Source organism: Coptis chinensis, chromosome 1 (genome assembly GCF_015680905.1).
Source record: "Coptis chinensis isolate HL-2020 chromosome 1, ASM1568090v1, whole genome shotgun sequence".
Taxonomy (NCBI): domain Eukaryota; kingdom Viridiplantae; phylum Streptophyta; class Magnoliopsida; order Ranunculales; family Ranunculaceae; genus Coptis; species Coptis chinensis.
In genome coordinates, this window is record NC_141456.1 from 40,383,532 (window position 1) to 40,411,177 (window position 27,646).

The 27,646-nt window shown below is 33.4% G+C and overlaps 2 protein-coding genes, 2 long non-coding RNA genes and 1 pseudogene across 5 annotated transcripts; 2 read left to right on the forward strand and 3 right to left on the reverse strand.

Moving 5' to 3' along the window:
• Positions 1–719: 719 nt before the first annotated feature.
• On the reverse strand, positions 720–13,809 carry LOC147523987 (uncharacterized). Its single transcript, XR_015196834.1, has 5 exons — positions 13,579–13,809; positions 13,434–13,491; positions 13,054–13,194; positions 1,844–1,957; positions 720–912 (listed from the first exon to the last, which is right to left on the reverse strand). It is a non-coding gene; the product is annotated as an uncharacterized LOC147523987 (long non-coding RNA).
• LOC147523988 (BAG family molecular chaperone regulator 1-like) lies at positions 8,002–9,566 on the forward strand. Its single transcript, XM_086562860.1, is given in 5 exon segments — positions 8,002–8,632; positions 8,708–8,854; positions 8,961–9,006; positions 9,009–9,036; positions 9,038–9,566. Coding segments are annotated over 5 exon segments (543 nt in total). The 5' UTR covers positions 8,002–8,551; the 3' UTR covers positions 9,279–9,566.
• Positions 13,810–16,029: 2,220 nt separating the features above from the next.
• On the forward strand, positions 16,030–18,158 carry LOC147523989 (serine carboxypeptidase 1-like; annotated as a pseudogene). Its single transcript, XR_015202496.1, has 4 exons — positions 16,030–16,089; positions 16,936–17,128; positions 17,257–17,364; positions 17,473–18,158. The product of XR_015202496.1 is annotated as a serine carboxypeptidase 1-like (transcript).
• Positions 18,159–18,583: 425 nt separating this feature from the next.
• On the reverse strand, positions 18,584–19,287 carry LOC147523990 (uncharacterized). Its single transcript, XR_015218268.1, has 2 exons — positions 18,995–19,287; positions 18,584–18,909 (listed from the first exon to the last, which is right to left on the reverse strand). It is a non-coding gene; the product is annotated as an uncharacterized LOC147523990 (long non-coding RNA).
• A 1,273-nt stretch (positions 19,288–20,560) lies between these two features.
• Positions 20,561–21,142, reverse strand: LOC147523991 (protein FAR1-RELATED SEQUENCE 5-like). The gene has a single exon (XM_086573206.1). The coding sequence runs from the start codon at positions 21,140–21,142 to the stop codon at positions 20,561–20,563; it is 582 nt and encodes a 193-aa protein (XP_086429332.1).
• Between the last annotated feature and the right edge of the window lie 6,504 nt (positions 21,143–27,646).

Consider the following 27,646-nt stretch of genomic DNA (forward strand, 5'->3'; position numbering starts at 1 on the left):
AGAGTCAATGTGCCAAGCAATACAGTTCACTGCTCATGCACAAAAGGAAAATATGAAAATCTAATTGCTATATATAGTGCAACCTATGTGTAATTCATTCAATGTTCAAAGTAGAGCACAAACTATGATACTTTAGCTCGCTTCCTCAGCGATCTACTACAATTTGCTCCTTCCCTCTTCTACATCTCAACATTCTACGTCTCACCTGTGAACCTCGATAAATAAGTAAATCAAAACACTAATGTGAACCAATTGTGTTTGTTCATCACGTTGAAATTCAATGGGGCGGACAAAATAAATTAGAATGAAACGATAATTATAGTGCAAAAGTTGTTTGAATTCTTTATAATTACTAAAGTAGAGATTAGCAAGGATTATTACATAAAAAGTAATTGTTAAACGATGTCATATGCAAATTGGTCATATATATAGCTTGAGGAAGAACGAACATATCACCTATAGATCCACTTTATTTTAACTATGGCCAACCCCATGAAACCTTCAATACATACTAAAATTTCTGAAATACTTCACAAACAAATGCATGGTCGGAAGGTCGCTTGTTTTCATTGCACATGCGAGTTACCGTTATGCGGACCTATTGTTATCAATAGGGGTGATATGAAACGAAAACTCAAACTCAACATGAAATGAAGGAAATTTTCTACACCAACAACTAAGTAGCCAAAAAATTAATGAAATAGTGAACAAAATATCACCTGGAACAGGTATGCTTCACATACAGTAGGCTAGGCAAGTCTCATTACCTTGAATATGGATACGTTAACTGCATTAAAAGAATAAGAGTATAGTAGAATAATATCAATAAAGTAGGGTATGATATCACCTTAACTACATTTAACACCAGATTTGCTTGGTAACATCTTTCCTTTGCCGTTAGCTCGTTTTTCCCTGAAAAGTATACAAAATACACGATAAAACTTTTATTGCTTCCAGTAAAACCATAAATTGTCTCTAGGCCAAATCCCCATAAAAGTGCATGGATATACAATTTATTTCTATAATGAAAGCTTACGTCTAAAGAGTTCGTTTTTTAGTGCATTAGAAATGAAACATGTAAACTGGAATTCAGACTCTAAAAAGATAACGAAAATTTGAAAACCATAGATTGAGGACAAAAACTATTCGCATGCTAGAAATATGAAAACCATTATTGTACTTCAATTGCGCAATAACAAAAGGTGGTGTGTTGAAATATCTCAAGCATGGTGTAACTAATTACATAGAATGCTATGTAAAGAAGGTGACCTTCTAGATATGGAATATATAGATCGAGTTAGATCCTCATTTAGAAATATTCCTAATCAAAACCTCATATCCTTAGTAATTAAACTTATAAAATACTACAGTAATAATGCCGCCATGCACATTGTTAATCAGGCATAGAATCTGCAGAACACTATATTAGAACTTGATATACATGCCGGTGTGCATAAGAAGGAAGTCACCTAGATATTGAAAGTGGCTCTCACCTTACAGTACTCTGCTCATGAGCTTATCTTGCATTTAGTCAATTAATGAACCAAATCAAAAGGGCTATATTAGGACATGTAATAAGTCTAGTACACATGGAAGATTTACTCTTAAGTTAATGATTTAATTTGTGATAATAGATAGTCACTTCTAAATTATCTAAACCCCCAATTCCAATCAAACACCAAAAAAAGTTGTTCAACTCTTCAATAGAAGTTAAAAGCACAAATTGGTTTATTTCACCAAAGTCTATAGATGTTGCATTATTCTAATCAATCAAAACAAACTATTCAACTAAAAAAGGTCCATAAACATGAGAAAGAGTCACAGAGTCCACACCCATATTTACCTTTTCAATGACTTCTGCTCTACCTTCCGTAGTCTGTGCCAGTTTGCCAGCCCAACTGATAGTTGAGCCATGCGCAAGTAGAAGCCACTCCCACAAACATTGTCCTCGGAAATTCTGCATTATATTGTTCATTCATTCAAGATAGAATTAGAAACAAAAATAGAAAATATTTTGAATACTATAAAACAAAACAGGATAGAGGAGAAGAAAGGGACAAAATTAAATAAGCTCGTTAATTTTCCCTCTGGACCGTTTTTTCCTTTTTAAGTTTTAACACAAACCAAAAATTTAATGGAAGGTGAATGGAGAGAATAGAGACTGCGAGAACGTTACTTTTTTTTTTAGCTAAACTGTGAGAATCATGAGAAAGTTAAGGTGGGTAGAAATTGGAGGGTGTTTAACACCAATTTGGACAGTTTCACAGAGAAAAAAGATAAATAACGTTTTAAAGGATCATCAACTTAACAAAATAGCTCGCTTTCCTGACTCGCGGCTGGGATTGAGTTTCAGGGGGTATAAATCTACAGTCGAAACCAAAGGCACGTGTGGGAACAAAATTAGAAAATAATTAATGAGTCATTAATTAGCACGAATTCTTTTCCAATAAACCCTTCGGTTCCAATAAACCCTTCGGTTCTTTATCTTCTGAAACGGCACTAATACTTATTGATTGTTTGTGTTTCCCTGTCTTACCACCCATTCATCTCATCATTTTCTTCTTTGTTCTCATTTTCAATTGGTAGGTCATCGCATCTTGCTTCACTTTGAAGCTGTTGACTCTGCCTTTTACGCTTGGGTAAATGGGATTCCTATTGGATATAGGTCTGTACCTTGCATCTAAGAGAAACATTAGTTACTAATGTTGATCATTCGATCATGCATGTGTGTATCTTCAGAGTTTCGTTGAACTCAAAAGTCCAAATCTACGTTGAAAGTAAAGTTCTCAAGCTTTGCAAACTAATCATATTAGTTTCATATACATTCATATCAGTACGGTCCTCAGAGTTTCGCTGAACTCAAAAGTCCAAATCTACGTTGAAAGTAAAGTTCTCTGCAGGAAAGATAAGGTAGATTTAGTAGCTCTTTTGTTTTCCTATTTCTTCTTGAATATCTTTTTTTGTCGATATCTCTGTAATCGATATATGTATTTTTTTTTTTCCAAAACTAGAGGTTATACTTTCTTTCTTTTCTTGAATATTTTTTCATCAGGTAGAACTGTAGAAGTATGAACAATTCGGCGTCCGATCAGTCGTTTTATATAGAGAGTGACGAGGTGGAAGAAAGGAAGGTGTTGGATAATGGAGACAATGAAGACGGGAATAGTTATGATTCTTCGGATGATTCTTCAGTTGCAAGTCAACATCAAAACAATCGTCTCTTGCTTTCTTTTACTGTCTCGCCACCATTTTTACCTTCTCAAACCCAAAATCTCTCTTCTCTATCTGACCTCATGTCCTAACTTGGCTCTCCAAAAACCATTGGTTGCCATTAAGTCCGTTGTTAAATGATAAGTAGAAAATTGAACCCACTTTTAAGTCACTCTTTTCTTCTCTCCCTTCTAAATTCAAATGTTGTGATCTTTTCCGTTGGTTTTCATATTTATGCAACGCATATATCACTATTATTTATTTGTTTTTTTAAGTTGTTTGTTTGGATTGCTTTGGATACTCAGATTGAATTGTATATTGGTTCTGCACAAGCAGATACGACCTCAAGTAGTGAGTTCATCCACCTTTCTATATTTTGTTGTTATTGTTTGCATTTTTTTTTTATGGAATTGCAGATTCTGTGCATTGAACTATACTGCCCTGTTCATAACTGCACTAACAATACGGTGGGTTATCGCATGAATCTTATGTTTATTGTTCTTATTAAATTCTTTACCGCTTTGATTTTTGTTCTTTATCTCTTTTTTGGGTCTTTTGGTTTTTTTTAGTTTAGCGATCAAATCCAATTGGGAATACCACTGTAAATCTCATCTTTTTACAATGGTACAAGGGTAATTTTTTCTTTCCATGGGTGTCATTTTTAGGGTTGTTGAAATTGCTTTCTCTGTGTTGCAGGAGTCTCGACAACATTACCAGAGATGATAGTGGTAACTGCTGAGTTGGGATTTGGAGGAGGGTATAGCGACTAGCGACTGATGCAATATAAAAAACTACGGAGTGGTTAGATATATATTCTTTGCATATTTCAGGTTTGTTTAATCAAATACAAAGTTAATTTTCTTAGTTTTTTGTTGGGGAGCCAAAGAATGGACTCTCTAATTGTTTTTCTTATAATGATATTGTGGTTTCAGTGTCGGTTTTATTGGTTTTATTATCTGTATTGCCATCATCGCCAAACTCAAGTTGCCAAAGGAAGACCCATCAGTATTGAGTGTCACACATTCCTGATGCGACAACGAAAAAAACAGGACGTGATTAGAATTAATTAGGAGTCGTGAATTAAATGTGAAAAAAAAATCTTTTGGAAACTACAAACCCTTCGTTCTCTTCTCCAGAGTAATAACATCCTTCGGTCTTCCCCTCCAAGTTGTTAATGAAGAGAAAAAGGCTTACCTCTCCCCATTAAAATATTGCACGCTAGAACAGTGGATTTTGCATTCTCAACCTGATTCGCCAATTGAGGTTCTTATTTTTGTTTTCAATTTCCTATTTAATTTCCAGGTTCAAATTGTTTTTTTCTTCATTCTTATTTTTCTTTTTTCAATTTTTGGTTCGTTTAAGTTTTTTTAATGGAAAGTTTAAGCTCTCTAATTTCCATTGGTCGTGTAAACAGTGTTGGTTTGCAATTACAGATATTAATACAGGTAAGTAGCACTCGGTTGCATATACTTAATTAAACTTAATGTAAGTTTGGATTGTATATTCATGTGATGGCTGTTGCGCTCTATAGACGGAGATTTATTTGTTTACTTTATTTTGTTCACCCAATTTCTTTGGTTTTTTTTGCTTAAGATGATTTAGTAACTGCATATCTTATCATTGTCAAATTGCTATACTTTTGATGATGTAGAGTTACTTTTGCAAGGCTTGAATTGTAAATTCCTATGCGTGATTACAACTTTTGAAAAATACCACTTGTTTGAGGGAGTAAACCATAGTTATAGAATATGAATTTAGGTGTCAACGCCACCCAATCTATTTATGGGCTTACACTTCATGAAAGCCAAATTTTTAGAATTATTTCACCACATTTAAAAACTTTCTAGGACGTTTTTTTTTTGAATCATTTTGTGTATGTGTGTGGGTATGTATATTATTGTTTCACCACATTTCCTTTAACTATGTTGCATTCCTTTGATGAATATTTTATCTTTGCTATTATTTGTCCATGCAAAAAACGTGGTGGTGAAGGAAGTGATATTTTGTTTCTTCTCAATTGCTAAACATGTGTTCAGTGCTTCGATTGAATGCAAGCAGGCATTTCATAGCCATTTCATAAACAGACTAAGTGCCTCAAATAATGTTAACACTTGGTTATGTTTAGCTTTATATTTAATTCTATGGTACGTAGTGCAACTTATGGCTTGGAATCCCTCATGTGCCTTGATCACCATGTAAGAATTGATTTGAAAAGGCTTAATAGGAGTTTGCAAAGCCTTCATCAATATGAAATCCAAAGGTTTGATTGTTCTCTTTAACAACCAGCATTAACTTCTTCTCTCCAATATAAATCTCGGGAACGGTATTAGTTTTCTCTTCATCGAGTTTCTCTTATGCCCTAACTATAATATTTTTTATTGGAACTTTACTTCATAAAATCTATATTTCTCATTCTCATTTCTATCTCTATAGGGTTACTAAGTTATCGCTTGGAAACGAAAACAAAGGCTAAACCCAAACTGAAGGTCTTTCAGATACCTAAAGTTAGTTATAGGTTACGTTGTATATGGTTATTGTTCTTCTCTTAATTCTTCCATTTAGCGTTCTTAACTATTTTTCTATCGTTTTAGTAAATTAATGGAGTAGTTTGTATTAGACTATCGTTTATAGATGTGTTTCCCATTTTTAATGCTTTGGTTTTGAATGTATAGTTACCGTGATAAAAACAAACTGCGGTGGAATCGCACCAAGAAAGGTTACGAGAGTCGTTTCATACGTTTCCAAGGAGAACGTCACATGTAGATCAGTTTTTCTAATCATAGTTCCATGTCATCTGATCAATTTATAACTTCCAGGTGATCCCATCTTTGCCTCCTCCTATCCCTTAATAAGTTATTTTTCTCTGCTTGCTACAATGGGATTGTGTTTTTGTTGATTTCTTAGTGTGAACTCTAAAGTATCCCAACCTTTTAACGCTCATGCATTAAAACCAAATTAAATGTTTAGAATTAGAGTGCGCATCATTGAAGTTATATATATTTCATATCTGAAAGTACATTTACCCTTATCATGGTATGGGATTTACTTCTTTGAGTATGATGCCTTGATAATTCTTACATATCCTTCACGAACTTTATCTTTCTCTCCCATCAGTAAGACGTTCTTTGGTCTTAATTGGTGTGGCTTCGCTAGGAAATTAGAAGCTTTGTGTGTACCTGAGAGGATTGGGGTAAAATTTGGCATGCTTTTGTATAGTGGTTGTGGGACTTCTGGATTTGGGTCTAGAACTTGGTTGAGATAAGGTGGGGAGACAAGAAGGAAGGAACAATATCAGGAGTAGTTTAGCAGATGTGGGGAGGCATGTCCATAACCAACTAGGGAAGAGGACAACAACTAGGGGTTTTCCTTGAAAAAAGATATGGGAAGTTGAAACACCTGTTTGACATTTTTTTCAATAGAGTGGGAAAAACTGAAGTGTTTATTTGTATTGTACAGGATAGTGAATAAGGATGGCTTTCTTTCAGAATTTTACAAATGGAATAGATATAAACACTGTTATGGATGATGAGGAAGGAGGGGATTTTGGTGTTGGTAATGTAATAGGAAATGAATATGTGAATGGGAGTTTGAGTGAGAAGGATGTTTAGTTGAGGATTGATGATACTGAGGAAAGTAGAGGTGACATTCAGGGTTTTGGAGTTAGAACAAATATGGTTGGGAGGTGGGGTTCTTTATTTTGGAAAGATTGTCAACCTATGTACAACCCACGGGAAGCAGTGACTGATCAAGTCGGGAATCGAAGAATTTGGATTCTGATTATAAAAGTGATGAAGGGTCCGAAGATAATAACTCTTTGGATGATATGAACGGTAGGTTAGAATTGGGGGATTGTGAGAAAGATGGTGATGATGTATGTGTTGTCCGATGATTATTATGAGCAAGATGGTGATGACCGAGTGATTCTTTTCATCACAAAGAAGTTAATCGGTCCACCACTTCCAATTTGAAGAAGCTATCGAGGCCGTCTCATTTTGTTCCAAAGAAATCAAAGATTATGAAGACGAAGATGACGACGATGAAGAAGATAATACATTTTTTGGAAGTTATCTTCCTTTTTAATAGGTTTACAGATTTCGCACATGTTAGAATAGGAAGTGCTGAATGTGGTTCACGCCATTTATGCTGGCACCATTTATTTTTACTGAGTTACAATCATCACCATTCATTATATTATATAGAATACATTTGTTTCGTTGGTGTAACTATTTCAGTTATCTTTTCTTCTTTCCTTTGTTTTCCAGAAGACTACCCCGATGATGCAGATTTTTAGCCCGATGATGGAGGTGTTGACGGCGGTACCACAAACAAGGTTATATTTCTTTTGAATTGGCTATTTGATTTTAAAAAAAAAAACGTTGGAAATGGGATTTGCTTTCTGTTTCTTACAATATATTCACCGCTGACTAACATAACATTGGCACTTATTACTACAATTGAATTTATCATTGGTACACCCCCTTGGAACTGGGCATAATTACCTCTCTGGCATAAATTTTTAGGTTTTATAAGCTAATTTATTTTTATTATTAAGTGACATCCCCTATTGGGCTCCACTCCTTTATTTAGTAGCATTTATTACATATGGTTTTCATATTATCTTGATCACCATCTCAGTGAGATGTTTCAGAAGTGTCACCATAAGATTAGATATTTGTGTACAAAATCGGTAGAGATTGAGGGATCTTACATTGGCATGACACCCCTTTCCTCGGTGATATTTGACCTTTTAAAGAAACCTTTGAATGTTCTTTTTCCGGGGTGGAGGATACAATGCATCGTGGTTCATTATTTATTGGTGTGCGCTGTCATGCCATATAGAAGTATTTCCTCTCCTCTTTAACATTTATTGGTGAACAGAAAAGTAGAAAATGAATGTGCCGTGGTATCAACTTAACAAAACAGGGCTGTTTTCTGACTCGCGGCTAGGATTCAATTTCAGGGGGTATAAATCAAGGGTCAAGACTCAAGACACGTGGAAAAGGTCTTAATGCCGCCATGTTGGATTAGGAATTAATTAATTAATTAAAGGTCTTAATTGTGAAAACCCTTCGTGTGCTAACCCTTGGTGAAAATTCAATTAAATGGGATATTAATTAGCGGAAACCTTGGAAAAAACCTTCGTTCTCTCTCCCCCAACATGATAGCATGTTCTTGAATTGAGAAAGAAAAACAGAGGTCGGTGTTCACTCTTCATTCTCACTGAGGACAAGAAGAGGGTCATCCGCTGTTCTCAACAAACTTCATAGCTTAAACTCTCTTGCGTTCTCTCTCAATTCGACTATCAAGATTGGACGATTGTTATATATACGGTATCTCGAAAATGCGCAAGACGGCGAAGATGGAAAAGGCGGCTAAGTTTGTTTCAGAAATCAGTTTGAAAGTTGATAAGCTTGCTGGCCAGGTATATTTATATTACTATTTTTTTTACAACTATTAAGTGTGTATTGTCTGTAATTTTTTGAATACGATTGGGTAGGTTTCTGCTTTGGAATCTGTGATCACCAAAGGGGGTAAAGTCAACGAGACTGATGTTTGGAATCTGATTGAATTGTTGATGAACCAATTGGTTAAATTGGATGCAATAATGGTTGATGGAGATGTGAAACTGCAGAGGAGAATGCAGGTATTTTCAATGCCTATAAACCGATGGAATCAAACTTTGGTTTGTTCTTATATTATATATTTTTGTTACCACCTAAATGATAATTGGACTATTGTGGATATTGAAGGTTAAGAGAGTGCAGAAGTATGTAGAAACACTTGACTTGCTCAAGATTCGAATTCCATGCCAAGTAGCAATGGAGGTCCTCAAACCCGAAGCTAACCCTGAAAGGAATTCAGTTGGTAGGAATCCAAATAGAAATCCAAAGCCAACAACAACAAAAAAAACAACCGTTTGTCGCGATAAGCAATCTACGGCTGGGGGAGTAGTGGTGACTACAAAGTGGGAAACATTTGATCATGCTCCACCATTGATACCATACCTATCAACCTCTGCTACCACGACGACCCCTGCTAATAAGCTCACTTGGGAATTTTTTGAGTAAGTCATTCAACAACCTGTACATCGCATTCAAACACACATGATATATTCTGTTTGCAGCAGTGGTTTGAGTTCTCTATCTATGTGTTTGTATTTGTGTTTGCCTTCAATTGGATTGGGCATATTTCGTTGATTCTTTTCTATATTTAGATAAAGCATGGCCTTAGCTCCCCCTTTCATTTAGTCTAGCATAAATAAGTTGGGTTGTGAAGATAGTGTTATCCGATTATTGTTCATTTTTTTTAGTTCATTCACCATTTGTATGTGTCAAGAGTTTTTCAAATGAGATAGAATCATACGATATTTGTATATGTAAATTTGTTAATCACATTGCTGATTTAGATTTGCTCTAGATCATAGAGAGGTATAGTTGGGAAATGTGGGGGGTGTAAACCCCATTAAAGAACATGTTGACTGTTGAGAACTTGAGATAGAATCTGCTGGTGTTTAAGTGTTAAGAAACTTCTTCGTTTCATTTCTTTCTTTTACTTAATTTCTTTTATTGTTATTATATTAGGTCAATCAATCAATGCCACTTTTTCAACCTCAATTCTTTAATTTTAAATTTCCAAGGTATTCTCATTGTTTCGGTATTTGGGTTAATTGGTTTAGCAGTATCTACCTATCATTTAGTCACTCTCTTTTCTTGCTTCTTTCAGGCCGCCAAGGTCATTGTAAATCTGTGAAAGGTGGCTCTCTTGGTGTGGCGAAGTCCAACACATCACTTTGCAAAAAGTTTTTGAAGTGTTGCAAATCTTTACCAAATAGATCTCCAGGCTCCAGTTATGGTACTACACTACTACTCCACTGCTATCATTGATGTCGTAAATTTCATGTTGTAATGATTTATATGGATTGCTTAAGATCAATATGGAATGATTATTCCATGGTCATTCTATTTTTTCTCCCAGATTAATATCTAGAAAGAGAATTATAAAAGTAGCCACCTGTTTTTTTTGGCTTAAATTCAATTTTCCGGTTTGTAGTGTAGTGCATTTTCTCTTATATTGTTAGATTTGGTTGGCTTGGTGTAATCACTGTGGATATAGGAGTTCTGCAATGCTAGAACTTTAAGCTCCATGTCTTAGCACCACACATGCTAGAAAATAATTGCTTAGCAGCTGTCTTAACTCCACACATCTTTAATCTATAGTTTACTTCTTCTATAATGCGGTACTCTAAGGGGTTTATTAATTACGCCGGGTATGGACTGGCCAAGGGTTTTGAAGGTGGAGACAATGATGTATCTATTTGTCTCTAGAGAATTACTACTTGAAAAATTCCCAATTTCAGTTGCATTCAAACTCAAATGGTCAAGTTGAGAAAAGTTATTGTAATCAACTCTTTTTTGTTGTTGGGTCTGTTTTAGCTTTTGCAGACCGTGAGTTTTTTTTAAACAATTTTATTCATTTGTTCTGTATTTACATTGATGACATTTCATGTTACATTGATAGCACAAGCAAATATTTTCTTTTTGGTTATTGAAACTCAATTTCTTCTACCCCTCTTTGTTGATGCTTGGTCCTTCGTCTGATGATGAAACCCCATTTTTAACTTTGTGGAAAATCCCTTTTCATTGAATTTCAGTTCTATTAAAGACTTTAGGGCAAATTTAGTTTGTCTCTTTCTTCTTTCCTTTTTATTTAAGTTTTTCACTTTTTGGTTGGTTGAAGTTAATTCTTATTTTGTGATTCCTCCGAAAAGTATGTTGTACCAAGTTGAAGTGCACAAGGTGATTGAAGTAGAGGTATACCTTATTCATTAATTCTTATTTTGTGACAGGGCTGCTTTATTACGAATGGCTGGGATTCAATCTAACTGGGTATAAATCGAGGGTCACCCTGCCGCTCATGTTAGCAGTTAATTAGAGGTCTTAATTGTTAAAATAAAGGGTAAACCCTTCATTCTCATTCTCAGTTGGACAAAGAGAAAATTATATGCCGAAAAAATAAACGATTTGGAAACATCCCTTCGTTCTCCAAAGTTCTTCACCCTCAAGTTCTCCAATGCGAAAAAAAGAAAAGTTTATTTCTCCCCCATTAAAATATTGCATGATACAATGGTTTTTGTAGTTAATTGTTCATGGTTTAATGTTCTTTTTCTAAATGGTGCTATGTGTGTATATTTTGGAATTTTTACATGCACTTGAATGAATTATTATCTACGTACCAATAAGTGTAGGTTGTATTATGCTGTTTTGCCCTTTACTTCAACAATCTTTTCAACCTTAAATCGGAAGCGTGTGTTTACATGTGTTATTAACTAAGCAGATATTAGGCTTTCATTATATTTGTGAAAGCAAAGGCTTCGCCGATGATTGCATCTTAATTTAACTTAGTTTTTGTTCATATATTTGCTAGCCCCGATTCTCGGGGAATGTTTAGTCTAATATTTCTTTTATAAGATTATTCTTAGTGAGGACTGGGGAAATTAGTAAACCGTATAGAATTTTCTACATGAAGTTTAAGGCTTTAATCCGACACTATAATTATGGTCAAGTGTCATTGCTCTCCTCATCCAGTCATCCACAGAAAAAATGAAGGAAACTTTTTTGTTCAAGCAAAAAATAAAATAATGTTTTTATCTATAGTGGGTTTATGACATGTTTTGTTTATGTGATATTGATTTTGATACCTGCTATATGAACTAACAAAACAAAGATCCTTGATGTGGATAATTCTATTAAAGGAGCTTTTATCTGTCTCTATCGTAGTGAATGTTATGTGGTCAATTAGTTGGGGGTGGCGTCTAATTCATGTTTACTTCACAATTGGTGGATCTTAATTAAGATGTGGGGGGTATACTTGACAGTTATTGTGTGCGTAGACATTTTGTTTTAATGTCTCACTGCCTATATGCATATTTCTGATTTGCACATAACATTTTTATACATTTTAAGTACTATTTATTTTTGGTAATAACATGTAATCAAGTTAGCAGCAAAAGTTTAGTAGTTTGTCCAACATCTTGCTGAAGATTGCTTGGAAAACACAATGTTATACCCTAAACCACGTCATCATAAGGAGTATTATGTTGTATCATTCTTCATTTGTAAATTACTCTTCATCACTAAATAAGTTGTTAATTTTTTAGCACCCGTTACACTTTTCAAGTTGTCTCCTTCTCAAATTTCCTTTTCCATTACTATAAATGCATGTGTTATTTAAAATCATGCCATCGAGGATGTCTCTTTATGAAATCCGTGCCTTCAGGCACGGGCATTAACTAGTCTAGAAACAAAATAACGTTTTAAAGAGAATCATTTATTCACAAAATTAATGCCCGTGTGTTAAATGTTCAATTAATTTAATGGGCTGAATTTTTTTTCTATTCCAAGCCTAAGCCCACGTAAAACTTGAGAAGATCCTCACTGCACACATGTCCCCTCAAAGCTTATCCACACCTCACACTAACACCTCTCTCCAAAAACTGCCCTGTCTTATTATATACAAATACAGAAACAATTTAGTGGTGCAATGACAAAGAAGCAACATGAATCACCACTACACCTTAATTCAGCTCAGTGATATTATTCAATTTATATTTGGAATCAATAATCAAGGTATAGAATTACAAAATCGGTCTAAGGGTTGGGATAATCTATGATTGTGTCACCTTAAAGATTGCAACTCTTCCTAGTTGGCATGGCAGTGATATCGTTTTTTAGACCTGCTACATTCTAATTCTTTAAGGCATTTTTACCAGCTGAATTGAGATAATACATATTCATTTTGGATAGGCCTGCCTGTGGAAAACTAAACAAAAAGTAGTCATCTAACCTTTAGTGTAAAGCCAAAGATGATCTTGCAATTCCAAATGCCAAATGCAAAACCGGAAGAAGGACCTCCGTGCTGAAGTGTGGAAACAACAACCTTTAGAAAAGTTGGCACGTATTCCATCAAGAGGCATTTAATGAAAGGCTGCAAATTGACCATGATTAAGATGGCATAAGCATACTTGTGCGATAGATAGTACTACTCTAATATACTATAGACACTGAAATAAGAAGTTTATCATAAAATAGATGCACAACTTTAAGAGAGTAATCAAAAGGAGCAAAGTAAACCCACAACCAAAAACCCCATGAACAAAAATTGGCAATCACTTCATACAGTTGAGCATAAGATACGAAAGCAAGACATATTGTGTCTAAAAATACCTTGGGCTTTGCTTCCCTTTTTGTAACTTTAAGACCTCCTCCTTCAATATGCGTTTTCCTGGAGCAATAATTTATCAGATGCATGTGCTACAACTTACAACCATTGTAATCGTAAACAATAAATACTGAACAGAATGTTTCTCACCTTCTTTGTCACGAAAAACAGGTTCCTCACCTCTTCCACAGTTCCACTTATAGAAGTATCCAACTATTTATACCTTAATAGCATTAATAAAATCAATATTATTTACCATCGTGAGTTGCCATTATCAAATAGCCTTGGGTTGATCCACAGCAGAAACTCCGACTTGCTAACTTTGGCAGCTTAAGATTATAGATTGTACCTTCTGAGAGAGTTAAGAACATTCCAGTTTGTGCGGTTTCATCGCGAGTCCATGAAGGTAGTGTATGTTCTCTACTGCAATGGACTTCCATCCATGACAAACTGCAGCGAAACGGATATAATCTCTCAGACATAGTCTATGCAAAGTCATCAGCTCCCAAACATGTTTTGGGAGTTCAAAGCAACCATCCTCCATCTCTCTGATGGAGATAGATACCTCAATCCTGGCTACCAACCAATCAAAAAATCACTGATGAAACAGAGAAATCTAATTAGTAACAGCTATATCTCGGGCAAACCCCAACATTATTTATAGGATAGAGAATTAGAGAGAGCCTTGTACTTGACGTAGTTTCCTTTTCATCCACGGACACTAATTATTATACCACTCTAAATTCTAGGAGATTAAGGCTTGCTAATTACTGGAATGCTATATTACTAAAAATTTGCCCGAGAACAGAAACTACTATCTAAATGCAGAAATACAAAGTATTCAAGACTTGCTAAATAGAGAAATCTTTACTAATTACCATGATTTCTGCAACGTAGCTCCGCTCCACGATGGAAGTTGTAATTGAATAAGCGCGTTTTATGGATCGAACTCTTTTCACTCACATGTTGTAACTCTATTTGTATAGAGACTAAAAGAAGGTGGAATCCCTTGTTGTATTGTTGCTTCGTTTTTGCCTTTGAGCATAGTGGATTGTCCTGACAATATTTGTAGGCAATAGATGGACTGTCAAGGATCTCTCAAAATCACATGAAGAAGTGTGAGGGTAGAGTGAAAAAGACAGGAAGAACTTTGGAGAACGAATGATTTTGAGGTTTCCGTTTTTTTTTTCTCATTTAATTTTAGTTTAAAGCCTTTGAGAGTGAGAACGAATGGTTTGCCGATTCTTTTCCCTTTTCACAATTAAGACCGCTAATTAATTAATTTCTAACCTTTCTCATTATGTGTCTAACCTCTCTCATACTGTGGCGCATTGTGGACCCTCGATTTATACCCTCAAAACGAATTCCAGCCGCTCCTGTTTTGTTAAGTTGATAACCGCCATACGAGACACTTAAATAAGCAAAACAAAAATAAAAATGGAGAACTTAAAAATCAAATCATTGTTAATTAGCTAGCAAGAGGTCATATTAGAACAACACAAGATCAAAAAGTCTTTGGAAACTTCAATTACTCGATTCCCAGTTCACATTGTTGTAATTTGAAAATTAAAAAACCTAAACTTAAAAACGAGTGATGAATATATAACCCATTGACGTGGGATGAAATAAATACCACCACACCATCTTGTGGTTTTCACTATGAAGTTGTGGGAAAAAAAAACTATGAAGAACAACATATATTGATTATGAAGAACTTAGAAATTTTATTGGAGTGCAGATGTTCAATTGATTTAAGTCTCGCTGAACAAAAAGAGAAATAATAGAGAATTTCGAATCAAAATAAGTATATATATTAGTTGGGCATGACAATGCACACAAGTGTTAAGAATTTACAGAGTTGGAGCTGATCTAATGGTGCTGATGGACCGATGGGTGTTACTTCAATAATTCATTAGTAGTGGTGGAGGGGTATAATAGGTATTTTGAAATTTTTGGGGGTGAGATTATAATAAAAACAAACAACTCGTTGTAGCTTTAGTTTCGTTACTTCTTAACATATTTTCAAACGCCCCCGCCTCGCGCCCCAGTGCCCCACCCATTGTAGTGTTCTAGTATACCTAGCCACAAGTCCTCAACCCAGACAGGTTAGCACTCTTTCATCTCAAATCTGTTGCAAAAGTAGCAAATTCTCCCGCTACAAACAGAGGTCAGTTCGCTAAGTTAATTTTTCTTTGTGTAAGTTGTTAACTGTTTTGAGTCTGAGTTATCTCATGCAAACAACGTTGTTTTCTCTGGTTTGGATTCATTTTTTCAGCAAGGCTACATCCGTTAAGCTATGTGCATGACGTCTTGTGGTGCAATACGGAATTTGACAAGGATTGATTAGAGTTAGTAGAAAAAGATTTATTACTAATGAGAAAAAAAAAAAGAGAAAAGCTAATGAGAGTGGGAAAGAAATATAAGGGGTGAGAAAAGAAGAGAATGCTGATCAAATATATAAAAATCAAAATCAACCCTTCCTAATGTTGCACTGGTATGTAGGGGAAAGTAGTTAGCGTAGGATGCAAGAAACAAAGAGGGGTGACTTGAATTATTGTTAATAACTGTTCTAGAACTCAGTTGGGTTTTTGATTGGCTACCATGGCGTTTCATGCCAATTTGGAATATTTCACCATTATATTCCAAATTGGCATGGCGGATGTATTTAAACGGACTTTAACTAAATTTTGAAATATCACACGAAATATAATCACTAAGGTTTTAAAAACTGAAAACCCCAAACCTCTCTCTCCTATTTTCGTGAGAACACTCCCTAGTCCCTCCTATATACCACTTTCTCTTTCTCTCTTTTGTCTGTTTTCTTCAAATCGGTTCACAAAATTCATGAGATTGAACTTCTATCGCTATGGAGTCTGAGTTTGGTAGTTTTGAAACAAATTGAATTGATCGTGTTCTTGGGGTCTGATTTTAAGGGTTGTGGCTTGGGTGAGTATTTTGGTAAGCTCTGAGTCTAGCTTCTAAGATTTGATTTAATACAAACTGATGTAAACATAAGATCATTTCTCCATTTCTTCAACTCCAGTTGCTTACAATAATTTGGAGTATTTGTTTTTGAATCAGAAGCTTCAAAACAGAAAATTGAGATATGGATTCAAGTTTGTGAAGTAACTTACATAAAGTCAATTTACTTAGTGTAGTCTGCAACTCTTCATTGTTTGGGTGAGTCAGGAGTCACGGTGCTTTTGTGTAGAATTATGTTGTCAAAACTCAAAACAGGTTTGACACTGTCTCGTACTTGAAACTTTGCAAGCTATCTATCTACTTCATAACAAAAGCTATTCATTTCCTCAATCTGTTGAAAACTTGTATATATAGCGACCATGAGGGCCAAATTTCTTAGCTCGTTTCTTCTACTTTCACTCTTTGTTACACAAACAATCCATGCTAGACAAGAAGATGCTCTCACTCGCCTTTACAAAATGAAGAGAGAGAGAGGAAAATTGACACAAACTTCTATGATGAACTTCGGGTTGTTGATGAAACTAGAGTTATTCACAAGAGGGGTTGAAGGAAAATGATAGGATTGAGAAGTTACCTAGACAGCCTCATAATCTGGACTTTGCTCAGTATGGAGGCTATGTTACGGTTGATGAAAAGGCCGGTCGCGCTTTCTAATACTACTTCACTGAGGCAGAACACTCAAAATAATCTAAGCCTCTTCTTCTTTGGCTCAATGGAGGTACATGACCCGGCCTGATTCTCACTAATGTTGTAATATGTTGCTTCAATGTACTTAATAGTAATCTGATGTTGTTTACCAATAAGGATCTTAATGAGAATGACTTGTTTTTGTTTATGTGTATTCAGGCCCAGGTTGCTCTTCTCTTGCTTATGGAGCAATGCAGGAGCTTGGACCATTCCGAGTGGCCAGCGATGGCAAAACGCTTCACCACAATCCTTATGCATGGAATAAAGGTAGAATTATCTTAAGTTTAGAATATTGATTTAGATTTTCAGTCAAAACAATTTCACTGTTTCATTACAAACTTCTAACTCTAATTATTTGTTATGTGGGGATTTTAGTTGCAAACGTTTTGTTCTTGGAGTCCCCTGTCGGAGTAGGTTTCTCATACTCGAATACAACATCCGATTTGAAAAACAGTGGGGAAAAAATGACCGCGGATGATAATTATGTTTTCTTGCTGAATTGGCTTAAAAGATTTCCTGAATATAAAGACAGGGATTTCTATATATCGGGAGAGAGTTACGTGGGGCATTATGTTCCTCAGCTCGCACATAACATCGTGAGACATAACAAGCTGGAAAACAAGACTACTATCAATCTCAAAGGGATCATCGTATGACACTCAATCCCTTCTGATGGAAATCAACCTGCTGCTGTTTTAAGCCCTCCAGCTATGACAAATGAAAAGGCTGAGTCCAATACAAAGAAAGAGCTTACATCACCATGGCCAAACGAAGGAGAAGCTGAGTTCAAAAGTGAGAACCCCATTAAAAGCTTACTAGGTTTAGCCTATGAAAGTTCTGAAAGTGAGGAAGATTGATTGTTATGAAGTTGATGTGTATTGGTGGAACACTGTATCTTTCTACAACAGTATAATGATATAACCTTTTGTTTCTGACTTAATCTTTTGTGTGCAAGACATGAGCCTCTATGTGCATGTGTCAGTACGAAAGATCAAGCTAAAATTTCAGAACGTTCCAAAACACTACATGTAGAATGAAATGAATTTTCTTTTGCTAGACAATCAGATCGATCAAGTTGCTTTTAAACTTGAATCAACATCTTGATCAATTTGAGCGGCAGGGCACCTGCTGATCTTGTTAATGACCTAACAGCTCTTGCATTTGCTACTGCAAATCTTTGTTGAGGGTTGTAATTTGGGTTTGCTACACCATTTCCCGTTTGTCTGAAATTGGCTCCATTAAGAAACACGTCTTTCACAGACCTCCAGTTCCATGACCTTGAAGCCCCTCCTTGATCCTGTGCCCATGTTACCTGTTCAATGTTATTTTCGTTCATGGATATCAGAAAAGTTGAAAAGCAAACACTTGTTTCTAAATAACAATAAACTAAATGCTTTAGAGCTAGGATATGATACATTTACAGCACTGGAAAGTACTCTTCTTCAATGATGTTCGGACAAATAAAAAACTAGAGCTACGAGACCAATAAATTTAATGTCTCAATTTCCTTTCCGAGATCAATCTGTTTTCAAACACTTCCAAGCTCTCATGAACACAAGAAATAGAAGTTTCACTCATCTAGGACAACACAACAACTGAATGTAAATGATATAGCGAACACTCTAGTTAAATGCAAAAAAAAAAAACTTAGAATAAACCCTTCCAAATACATGCAGAACCATTCAAATGAAACTTCCAAAAGCAAGCTCCACATCACTCATCATAGCTTGTATTCTTCAAAATGGCAGTAACCTTTGCAATGCGACCTTCAAAATCTAATTATGTGCAACTCTCTTTAATCAAGCGACATTCCTACAATAAACACATATGAATATTCAAATCTATGAAAATACAATAAACATACATATAAATAAATAATTAAAAAATGTATATTTACCCAAAGATGAATAAGAATCATCATATGTGCTAGAGTCCAAAGTTGCGTCCTCGTCGTACAAGCAAGTTTTTTCACAAGTCAATTAACATAAGAAAAGAATTTGTGAATACTCTAAGAGGAATAAAAAGAAAGGAAGAAAAAATTTGCATTTCTTACCCATTGTTTAGCTCTTCTTTACCCTTCTTCTTAAACTCCGGACAATTCATTTTATTGTGTGACACTCCAACCTTGTTACATCTATTGCACCATCTCCTTTTATATTTTTGTGCCTTTTTGAGTGCTTTCTCTTTATCTCCTTTAAGTCTTTTTCCACATCTTTTTGGTCTTGCTTGACTCGGCATGATAATTAATTGCCAAATTAGAATGCTTTGCTCTAGAAACTCCTACACTTGTATCACAACCAACCAACTTACTAATTTTTCCAAGTGCACCACTTAAAGCATCTGTAAAACACTTTAGTTGTTTCTCCACTTTCGATGGATTTATTAACTACAAGTGTTGACATTAATTAGAATCAATTCATGATGTATAATTTATCATCTTGAACCTTCATTCCACCATCATCAATGACTGCCCCTGACTTTGCAGTTTTACACTATCTCTTCAAAATGTATTGATTCGGCAACTTATCAAAATCATGCATCTTATTCAAATAAGCTAAAATATGCCTACAAGGAACCCCTAAGCTCTCAAACTTTTTACAAGTGCATGAAGCAAAATCTAGATCTTTTTTATAAGAAATTTCCCGCACTCTAGACTTTTTAGCCGCCATTTTTCTATGAATTTTATAAACGCAACACTTCTCATTTTCACTAACAAGTACAAATCTATAATTCAAGCTCTCCCATAACTCATCTTGAAATTTAAAGAAAAACTCATGTGTATAAATATCAACCATGTGTACCAAAAAGCTATGGGGCATTTTCATTTTTGGTTTCTCAATCATATCTTTGTTATCTGTCATTAATTCTTCATGACGTTAGCGCACAAGTCCCCTACCAAACTGAACCATAAAATCTACCAAAGAATTTTCTTTTGAAACATACATTTTGAAAAATGAATGAGCGCTTTCCGCTCGTTGACTACTTGACATACCTGCAGAGAAGATGTGATTCATATGTGTGGGCACCCATTGTGATCGGATTTCGTACATCGACTCCAACCACTTGTTCTCATGTAAACCACTCCTCTGAAGAATACCATTCCACTTCAAGTCAAACTCATCTTTCATCTCAGATCCCCAAATGCAGTTTGAAAACTCAGTGTAGTACTTACTATATATAACTGAATCTATTTTCATTGAAAATTTCATCAGTATATGCCAACTACAGTACCTGTTGATAGAGTACCCAAAGCTTTAGCATGTAAAACAAATAAATAAAAAATAACGTCTGCAAATTAATTTTAAAAAAAAAAAAAAAAAAAAAAAAAAAAAAACCTGTGAAAAGTGGTTGGAAGAGTTTGAGAAATGACTTTTGTCATTGCTGGATCTTGATCTGTAATAATCATCTTTGGGGGATTACCTGGCATAGCTTCTAAAAATTGGTTGAACAACCAAATAAATGATTATGTGGTCTCATCACATAAAAATGAACAAGCATCACCATAAAATTTGTATGCTCGTCTCGAGGTTGCATCAGCCCAAAAACAATGTGTAATTCTCTGTTCATCATTTGTCTCAATTTTAAAAGTGAAAAAAGGATTCCTCCCTTGTTCCAATTTTAAAAACTCATAAAGCATATCTCCATCATGACCATTCAACTTATTACGCTTGTCCCTTTCCTGGTTATTTAAATCTTTCTGTGTGAAACCAATATTTTCTATCCCTCCTGACTGAACTCCAAGAAGACCGAACTGCTGATATTGTGGTATGTTTACCATGCCAAGTTGTTGTGTTAAACATTTTTGGGCACTGGAAACACCACGGTGAGATCTTAGAAGATGTACTCTTCGCGGGGTCGACAACGGGTGAGAATGCCCTTCAACAAATACAGTAACAACAAATGTACCAGAGTTTGACTTCGTTACAGCAACTTTTGCTTTACAATCTTCTTTTACATTACCCCGACGCCTTTTAGTATCAACGTCCGGTATTTCTAAACTTTTTCCTTGCTTGTAACACACATATTCCTTGCTTGTAACACACATATTCCTTTCTTACACATTCACAATCTTTTTTCCTTTCAGAACAACTACGAACACTGAATCCAGCGGCTTTGGCATAATTATTGTAGAAACTATAGACACCATCAAGTGATTCAAACTCCTGTTCTTTTCTAGGTTTGGTATCATTTGATACTTGGGGATTGTAAATGTGATTAGGTTTCCCACCTACACTCCCACTCTCAATTTTGAAATCCTCGTTTTCCATCTCAATGTAACCTGGGAAAAAAAATATAACAAACCCAAGTTCGAATAAGCGGAATGCAACGTTAAACAAATTCTAGTAGATGATGTGTTTTTCCTTCACTTGAGTTGTGATGGTATCAATAAAACAATGTTCAATGGATTGTTCCTAGTTGATAAGTTGTTCTAAATGGGATGTACCTCTTTGTTTGCACCGTAATAAAAGAGGCAATACTGAGTAATATGATCTACAATCTTCTTTTCTAGATTTGACACTTGGCAGGCTACATTGTAAAAACCTTATATCAGTTCAATTCATAAGCTAAAAACATAGTAAACAATATTGAATATGGGCAATAGAACTTCAAACAACAGAGTTCCAAATGCAAAAACTTATATGAATATGAATATTTTTAGTTAACACATGCTGACATGCATTATATTAGTTGAACTAAGATAGAACGCTGACATGTTAATGTAATTCCAAAGTCCAAACAGAACCAAAAAAATAATACCCACAATGTCAAAAATAACTAACTACTCCAAAGAAAGATAAACATTTTTCAGTGAGGACTTTCTTTAAACAAAAATGTAATCACTGTATCACTCTAAAACTATATTTATTTATTCAATATGAATTAGACTGTATTATTTTTCTCATTCATTTTGTGAACATAAATTTACTCAAATTTGTTGCACTGCATAACACACCATACCAACAAAGAGTTGTCCCTTTTGCCATATTATTTCATCAATTGTTGCACACAAACACACACATATTGACAATCAACAACAACTTACAAAGAGAAACACGAAAGCTATGCGTAAAAAAAACTTACGTGTAATCGTAGATTCTCAAAACTTGTGTTGTGCCTCTCTTTTTTTGTTTAGGACTTTCTATAAGATGAGAAGGAGATAAATAGAAAAACAGGAGATATAAAGAGAAAGAGAGTGCTAGGAGAGAGAGAGGAGTGTTCTGACAAAAGAGATGGGAGAGAAAATAAAAGAGAGAAAGATCGAGGGAGAGATTTTGGGTTTTGAGGGACCGTGGATTTTATTTCCCAAAATTTCAATATTTAGATAAAATCCATTTAAGTACATCCACTTAAGAGCGGGGCGATATATATATATATATATAATCCTTCTCTTAAAAGTAGCTACTTAAGTTAATTTTAAAATAAGTACGTAACTAAAACTTCACCTACAATTCTTCTCTTAAACCTATTTTTTTGTGGATATGATATACTCAATATTAAGATCAAATCTACAAAATTTTAGCTCATTTGGAAACCTCTAACATTGGCAAAAAAACAATTACAAAAATTCAACATTTATGGACTGTTAGATTTCTTTTTAAAGATGACAACAATTTTTATCTATGTTAGAGATTTCCAAATGAACTGAAATTTTGGGAAGATAATCATTATGGTGTCTACTTCATAACCACAAAAAATTAGGTTTGAATTTATTTTGTAGGTGAAGTTTTACGTACGTACTTATTTTAAGTTAACTTAAGTAGCTATTTTTTAGAGAATTACTATATATATATATATATATATATATATATATATATATATATATATATATATATATATATATATATATATAGTCCTACGAACAGGTGCCGTTATGTTAAATTATTATAAAAAATATTAGCAACTATGCATAGCTATGAGATATGAAAATTATATTAATCAGTCATTCAAATTTCTTGAACCACTCTCTATAAAAAGAAAACACCAAACCTTGATAAAACTCATCGACTTCTTTTTATTGTTAGGTTTAATAATTGAAGTTTGATTGAAGTTTTATGAGAATGCCCAATGTGACGAAGATAATATTGAAGCTACTTGAATAGCATGACATTTTTAATCATAATAAAAAAAATTATGATAAACACTACTTAAAATGCAAAACTATATTTGTCGAGACATTTATTCCCCCTACATATAATACAAACATGTTTTAGGGTTATTAGTTCAATGCATTTGCATCAAGTTTCTGATTTTCCATTAATTATTCTTTGAGGTTAGTTCAATGTAGTACGTTGCATTCAGTTTCCAATTTCTCATTAATTATTCTTTGAGGTTAGTTCAATGCAGTTGTATCAAGTTTCTGATTTCCCGTTAATTATTATTTGAGGTTAGTTCAGTGCAATTGCATCCACTTTATAATTTTCCGTTAGTTATTCATTAAGGTTAATTCAGTACAGTTGCATCCAATTTTTGATGTTTCGTTAATTACTCTTTGTGATTTGTTCAATACATCTGCATCCAGTTTCTGATTTCCCGTTAATTGTTTTTCTAGGTTAGTTCGATAGTTTATAATTTCTAGTTATTTATGCTTTGAGGTCAGTGCGATACAGTTACATCCGGCTTCCGATTTCCAGTTCACTATCCTTTGAGGTTATTTCAATGCATTTGCATCCAATTTCTGATTTTTCATTAGTTAATCTCTAATTTTAGTTTAATGCAGTTGCATCCAGTTTATGATTTTCCGTTAATTATTCTTTGAGGTTAGTTCAATACAGTTGTATCCAATTTCCGATTTTATATTAATTGTTTTTGAGGTTAATTCAATGCATTTGCATCAAGTTTCTGATTTCCTGTTAATTATTTTTTGAGGTTAGTTCAATGCATTTAGATCAAATTTATAATTTCCTGTTAATTATTCATTTAGGTTAGTTCAGTGTAGTTTCATCCCTTTTTCAATGTTTTGTTAATTAGTCTTTGAGATTAGTTCATTGCAATTGCAATTGCATCTAGTTTCTAATTTTTCGTTAATAATTCTTTAAGGTTAGGTCAATACATCTGCATCTAGTTTCTGATTATTTATGCTTTGAGGTTAGTTAGATGCAATTACATCCTGTTTCTGATTTCCCGTTAACTATTCTTTGAGGTTATTTTAATGTATATTTGCATTTAGTTTTTGATTTCCCACCAATTATTCTATGAGGTTACTTCAATGCAGTTGCATTCGATTTTTGATTTTCTGTTAATTATTTTTTGAGTTTAGTTCAATGCATTTGCATACAGTTTCTGGTTTCCCATTAATTATTATTTGAAGTTTGTTTGATGTATTTGCATACCGTTTACGATTTTCCGTTAAATATTTTTTAAGGATTTGCATCCAATTTCTAATTTTCCGTTAGTTATTCTTTGATGTTAGTTTAATGCAATTGCATCCAGTTTTCGATTTCTAGTTAATTACTTTTTGAGTTTAGTTTATTGTATTTGCATAAAGTTTTCGATTTTCCTTTAATTACTCTTTGAGTTCAGTTATGTATTTGAATCCAATTTTCGATTTCCTTTTAATTATCCAATGTGGTGTGTAATACCAACTTCTACTGATCCATCTGTAGTGTCCTTGCAAACATGACATAAAAAATAAATTATGTTTGATTTACTATGCTGGATCATCAAAGATTATCCAGTTCTCGATTTCCCATTAATTATTCTTTAAATTATACATGACTCACTATGTGGAATCTGCAAAGATTATCTACGAACGGGTGTTATTATATTAATTATTCTAAAAAATATTTGCAAATATGTATAACTATTATATATTAATATTATATTGATCACTCATCCAAATTTCTTATAACGTGAAAACCTCACTCTCCATTAAAAAAAAAACTCACCTTTGATAAAACCCTTCAACTTCATTTTGTTGTTTAATAATATAAATTTGATTGAAGTTTTGTGAGGTTGCCTAATAAGGCGAAGTTCATATATATTGAATCTACTTGAATAGTATGGAGTTACCAGTCATACAGAAAGAGATAAGATAAACATCATTTTAAATGCAAAACTATACTTATCAAGCTAAGACATTCTCACAACATATAATCCAACTATGTTTTGAGGTTAGTTCAATGCATTTGTATCCAGTTTCTGATTTTCCGTTATTTATATTTTGAGGTTAGTTTAATGCAGTTGAATCCAATTTCTGATTTTCGTTAATTATTCTTTGCAGTTAGTTCAATACATTTGCATCCAATTTCCAATTCCCTATTAATTGTTCTTTGAGGTCAACTCAATATATTTGCATCTAGTTTCTGATTTTCCGTTAATTATTCTATGAGATTAGTTTAATGCATTTGTATACAGTTTTCGATTTCTCGTTTATTATTTGATAAGATTGCATTTGCATCTAGTTTTTGATTTTCCGTTAATTATTGTTTGAGGTTAGTTCAATGAATTTGCATCCAATTTACAATTTCCCGTTAATTATTTCTTGAGGTTAGTTCAATGCATTTGCATCCAGTTTATTTTTTAAGATTAGTTCAGTATAGTTGCATCCGGTTTTCGATTTTCCGTTAATTATTCTTTAAGATTAGTTCCACGCATTTGCATCATGTTTCTAATTTATAATTAATTTTTCTTTGAGGTTAGCTCAATGTATTTGCATCTAGTTCCCGATTTTCCGACAATTATTTTTTTTATATTAGTTTGATGTGTTTGCATCCAAGTTTTAATTTTCCGTTAATTATTCTTTAAGGTTAGTTTAATGTAGTTGTATCCATATTCCGATTTTCTATTAATTACTTTTTGAGATTAGTTTAATGCTTGCATTTGCATCCAGTTTTCGATTTTCCGTTAAATATTATTTGAGGTTAGTTCGATGCATTTGCATCTAGTTTTCGGTTCCCCATTAATTGTTCTTTAACGTTAGTTTCATTCAGTATTATATATGTTTTGAAATATTTGTCATTATTGCTTTGCCGTTATTTTTTTTTCCATTTTCTATTATATATTTTGTGATGTTGTTTTTTGTATAATTTAATTTTTCACATGTAATTTGTTTTGGTTTGGTATATAATTTATTTAAGCCCAACATCCACTTTAACTGAAAATTATATATATATATATATATATATATATATATATATATATATATATATATATATATATATATATATTGTTGTGATATATATATATATATAGTGTTGAAAATTTATAAATTTATAAATTTAATTGGAATCTGCCGTAATTATTGTGACCATAATTGTAATTTTTGAAATCCTTAACTATGAATAAATGTTGAAATCCCATTGTGGATGACGCATCAAATCGAAAAGGTTTTAGGAAAATTGTTTTTGGTGGAAACTATTGTTTTTAGCAATTTAGTTTTTTTGTCTCATATTTTTTTTTTCGTAATTAGCTATATTTTTTGGGAAAAGTTAGAGACTCTATAAAACTCTAGATGTGATTGTTTTTGTGAAACTCTAGATGGAATTGTTTTTTCGTAATTAGTTATAGTGTTTAGGAAAAGTTAGAGACTCTATGAAACTTTATATGGTATTGTTTTCTTATTTATATCCTACTTTTTTATAAGTAGTAATAGAGTTTAGAAAAAACTGGAGTCCCTGCGAGTGTTCTAAAAAATAGATTGGTGAGGGTGTAACATATATATATATATATATATATATATATATATATATATATATATATATATAATATATATATATATATATATATATATATATATATAATTGGAATATGTAAGTAATTGTGATTTTTTGAATTCTTAACTATGAATAAATGTCTAAATCACACAGTGGATGACGCATCAAATTGAAAGAGTTTTAGAAAAATCGTTTTCGGTGGAAATTATTGTTTTTAGCAATTTAGTTTTTTGTTTACTATTTTTTTTTCGTAATTAGCTATATTGTTTAGGAAAAGTTGGAGATTTTGTGAAACTCTAGATGTGATTGTTTTTTCATAATTAGCTATAGTGTTTAGAAAAAGTTAGAGAGTATGTAAAACTTTAGATGGGATTGTTTATTTATTTATATCCAACTTTTTTATATTTAGTAATAGAGTTTAGAAAAAACTGCTTTTATATTTAGTAATAGAGTTTAAAAAAAACTGGAGTCTTTGTGAGAGTATAGTTATAATATATATCTAAGGATAAAGATAAATATTTGTTTCCTATTTTATCTCCTATTTTTTCTTAATTAGCCTTGACACGTGGGCACTCTAGAAACGCTTCCTCAATTGAAGAGGATAGAGCTATAATATATATATATTTGAAATGAGATCAGTAACTCTTTGATGCTGGCGGGGTTCGACCCCCAGATCTCTGGTATCATCACCTAAAAGTTTTACCGACTTTGCTAATCGGCACCTGCACTTTAGCTATATCATTGTTAAAAAAACTTGATACACCCTTTTGTTGGATATTCCACGTATGTGGATAAAAACTATGTTGCTTGCGGGTTTTGTTGGTAGGGCTAATCCATAGTTATTATTTCTGGGATTCATTAATTAAGAAATGGATCTTGTTTACTTAAAAAATTAG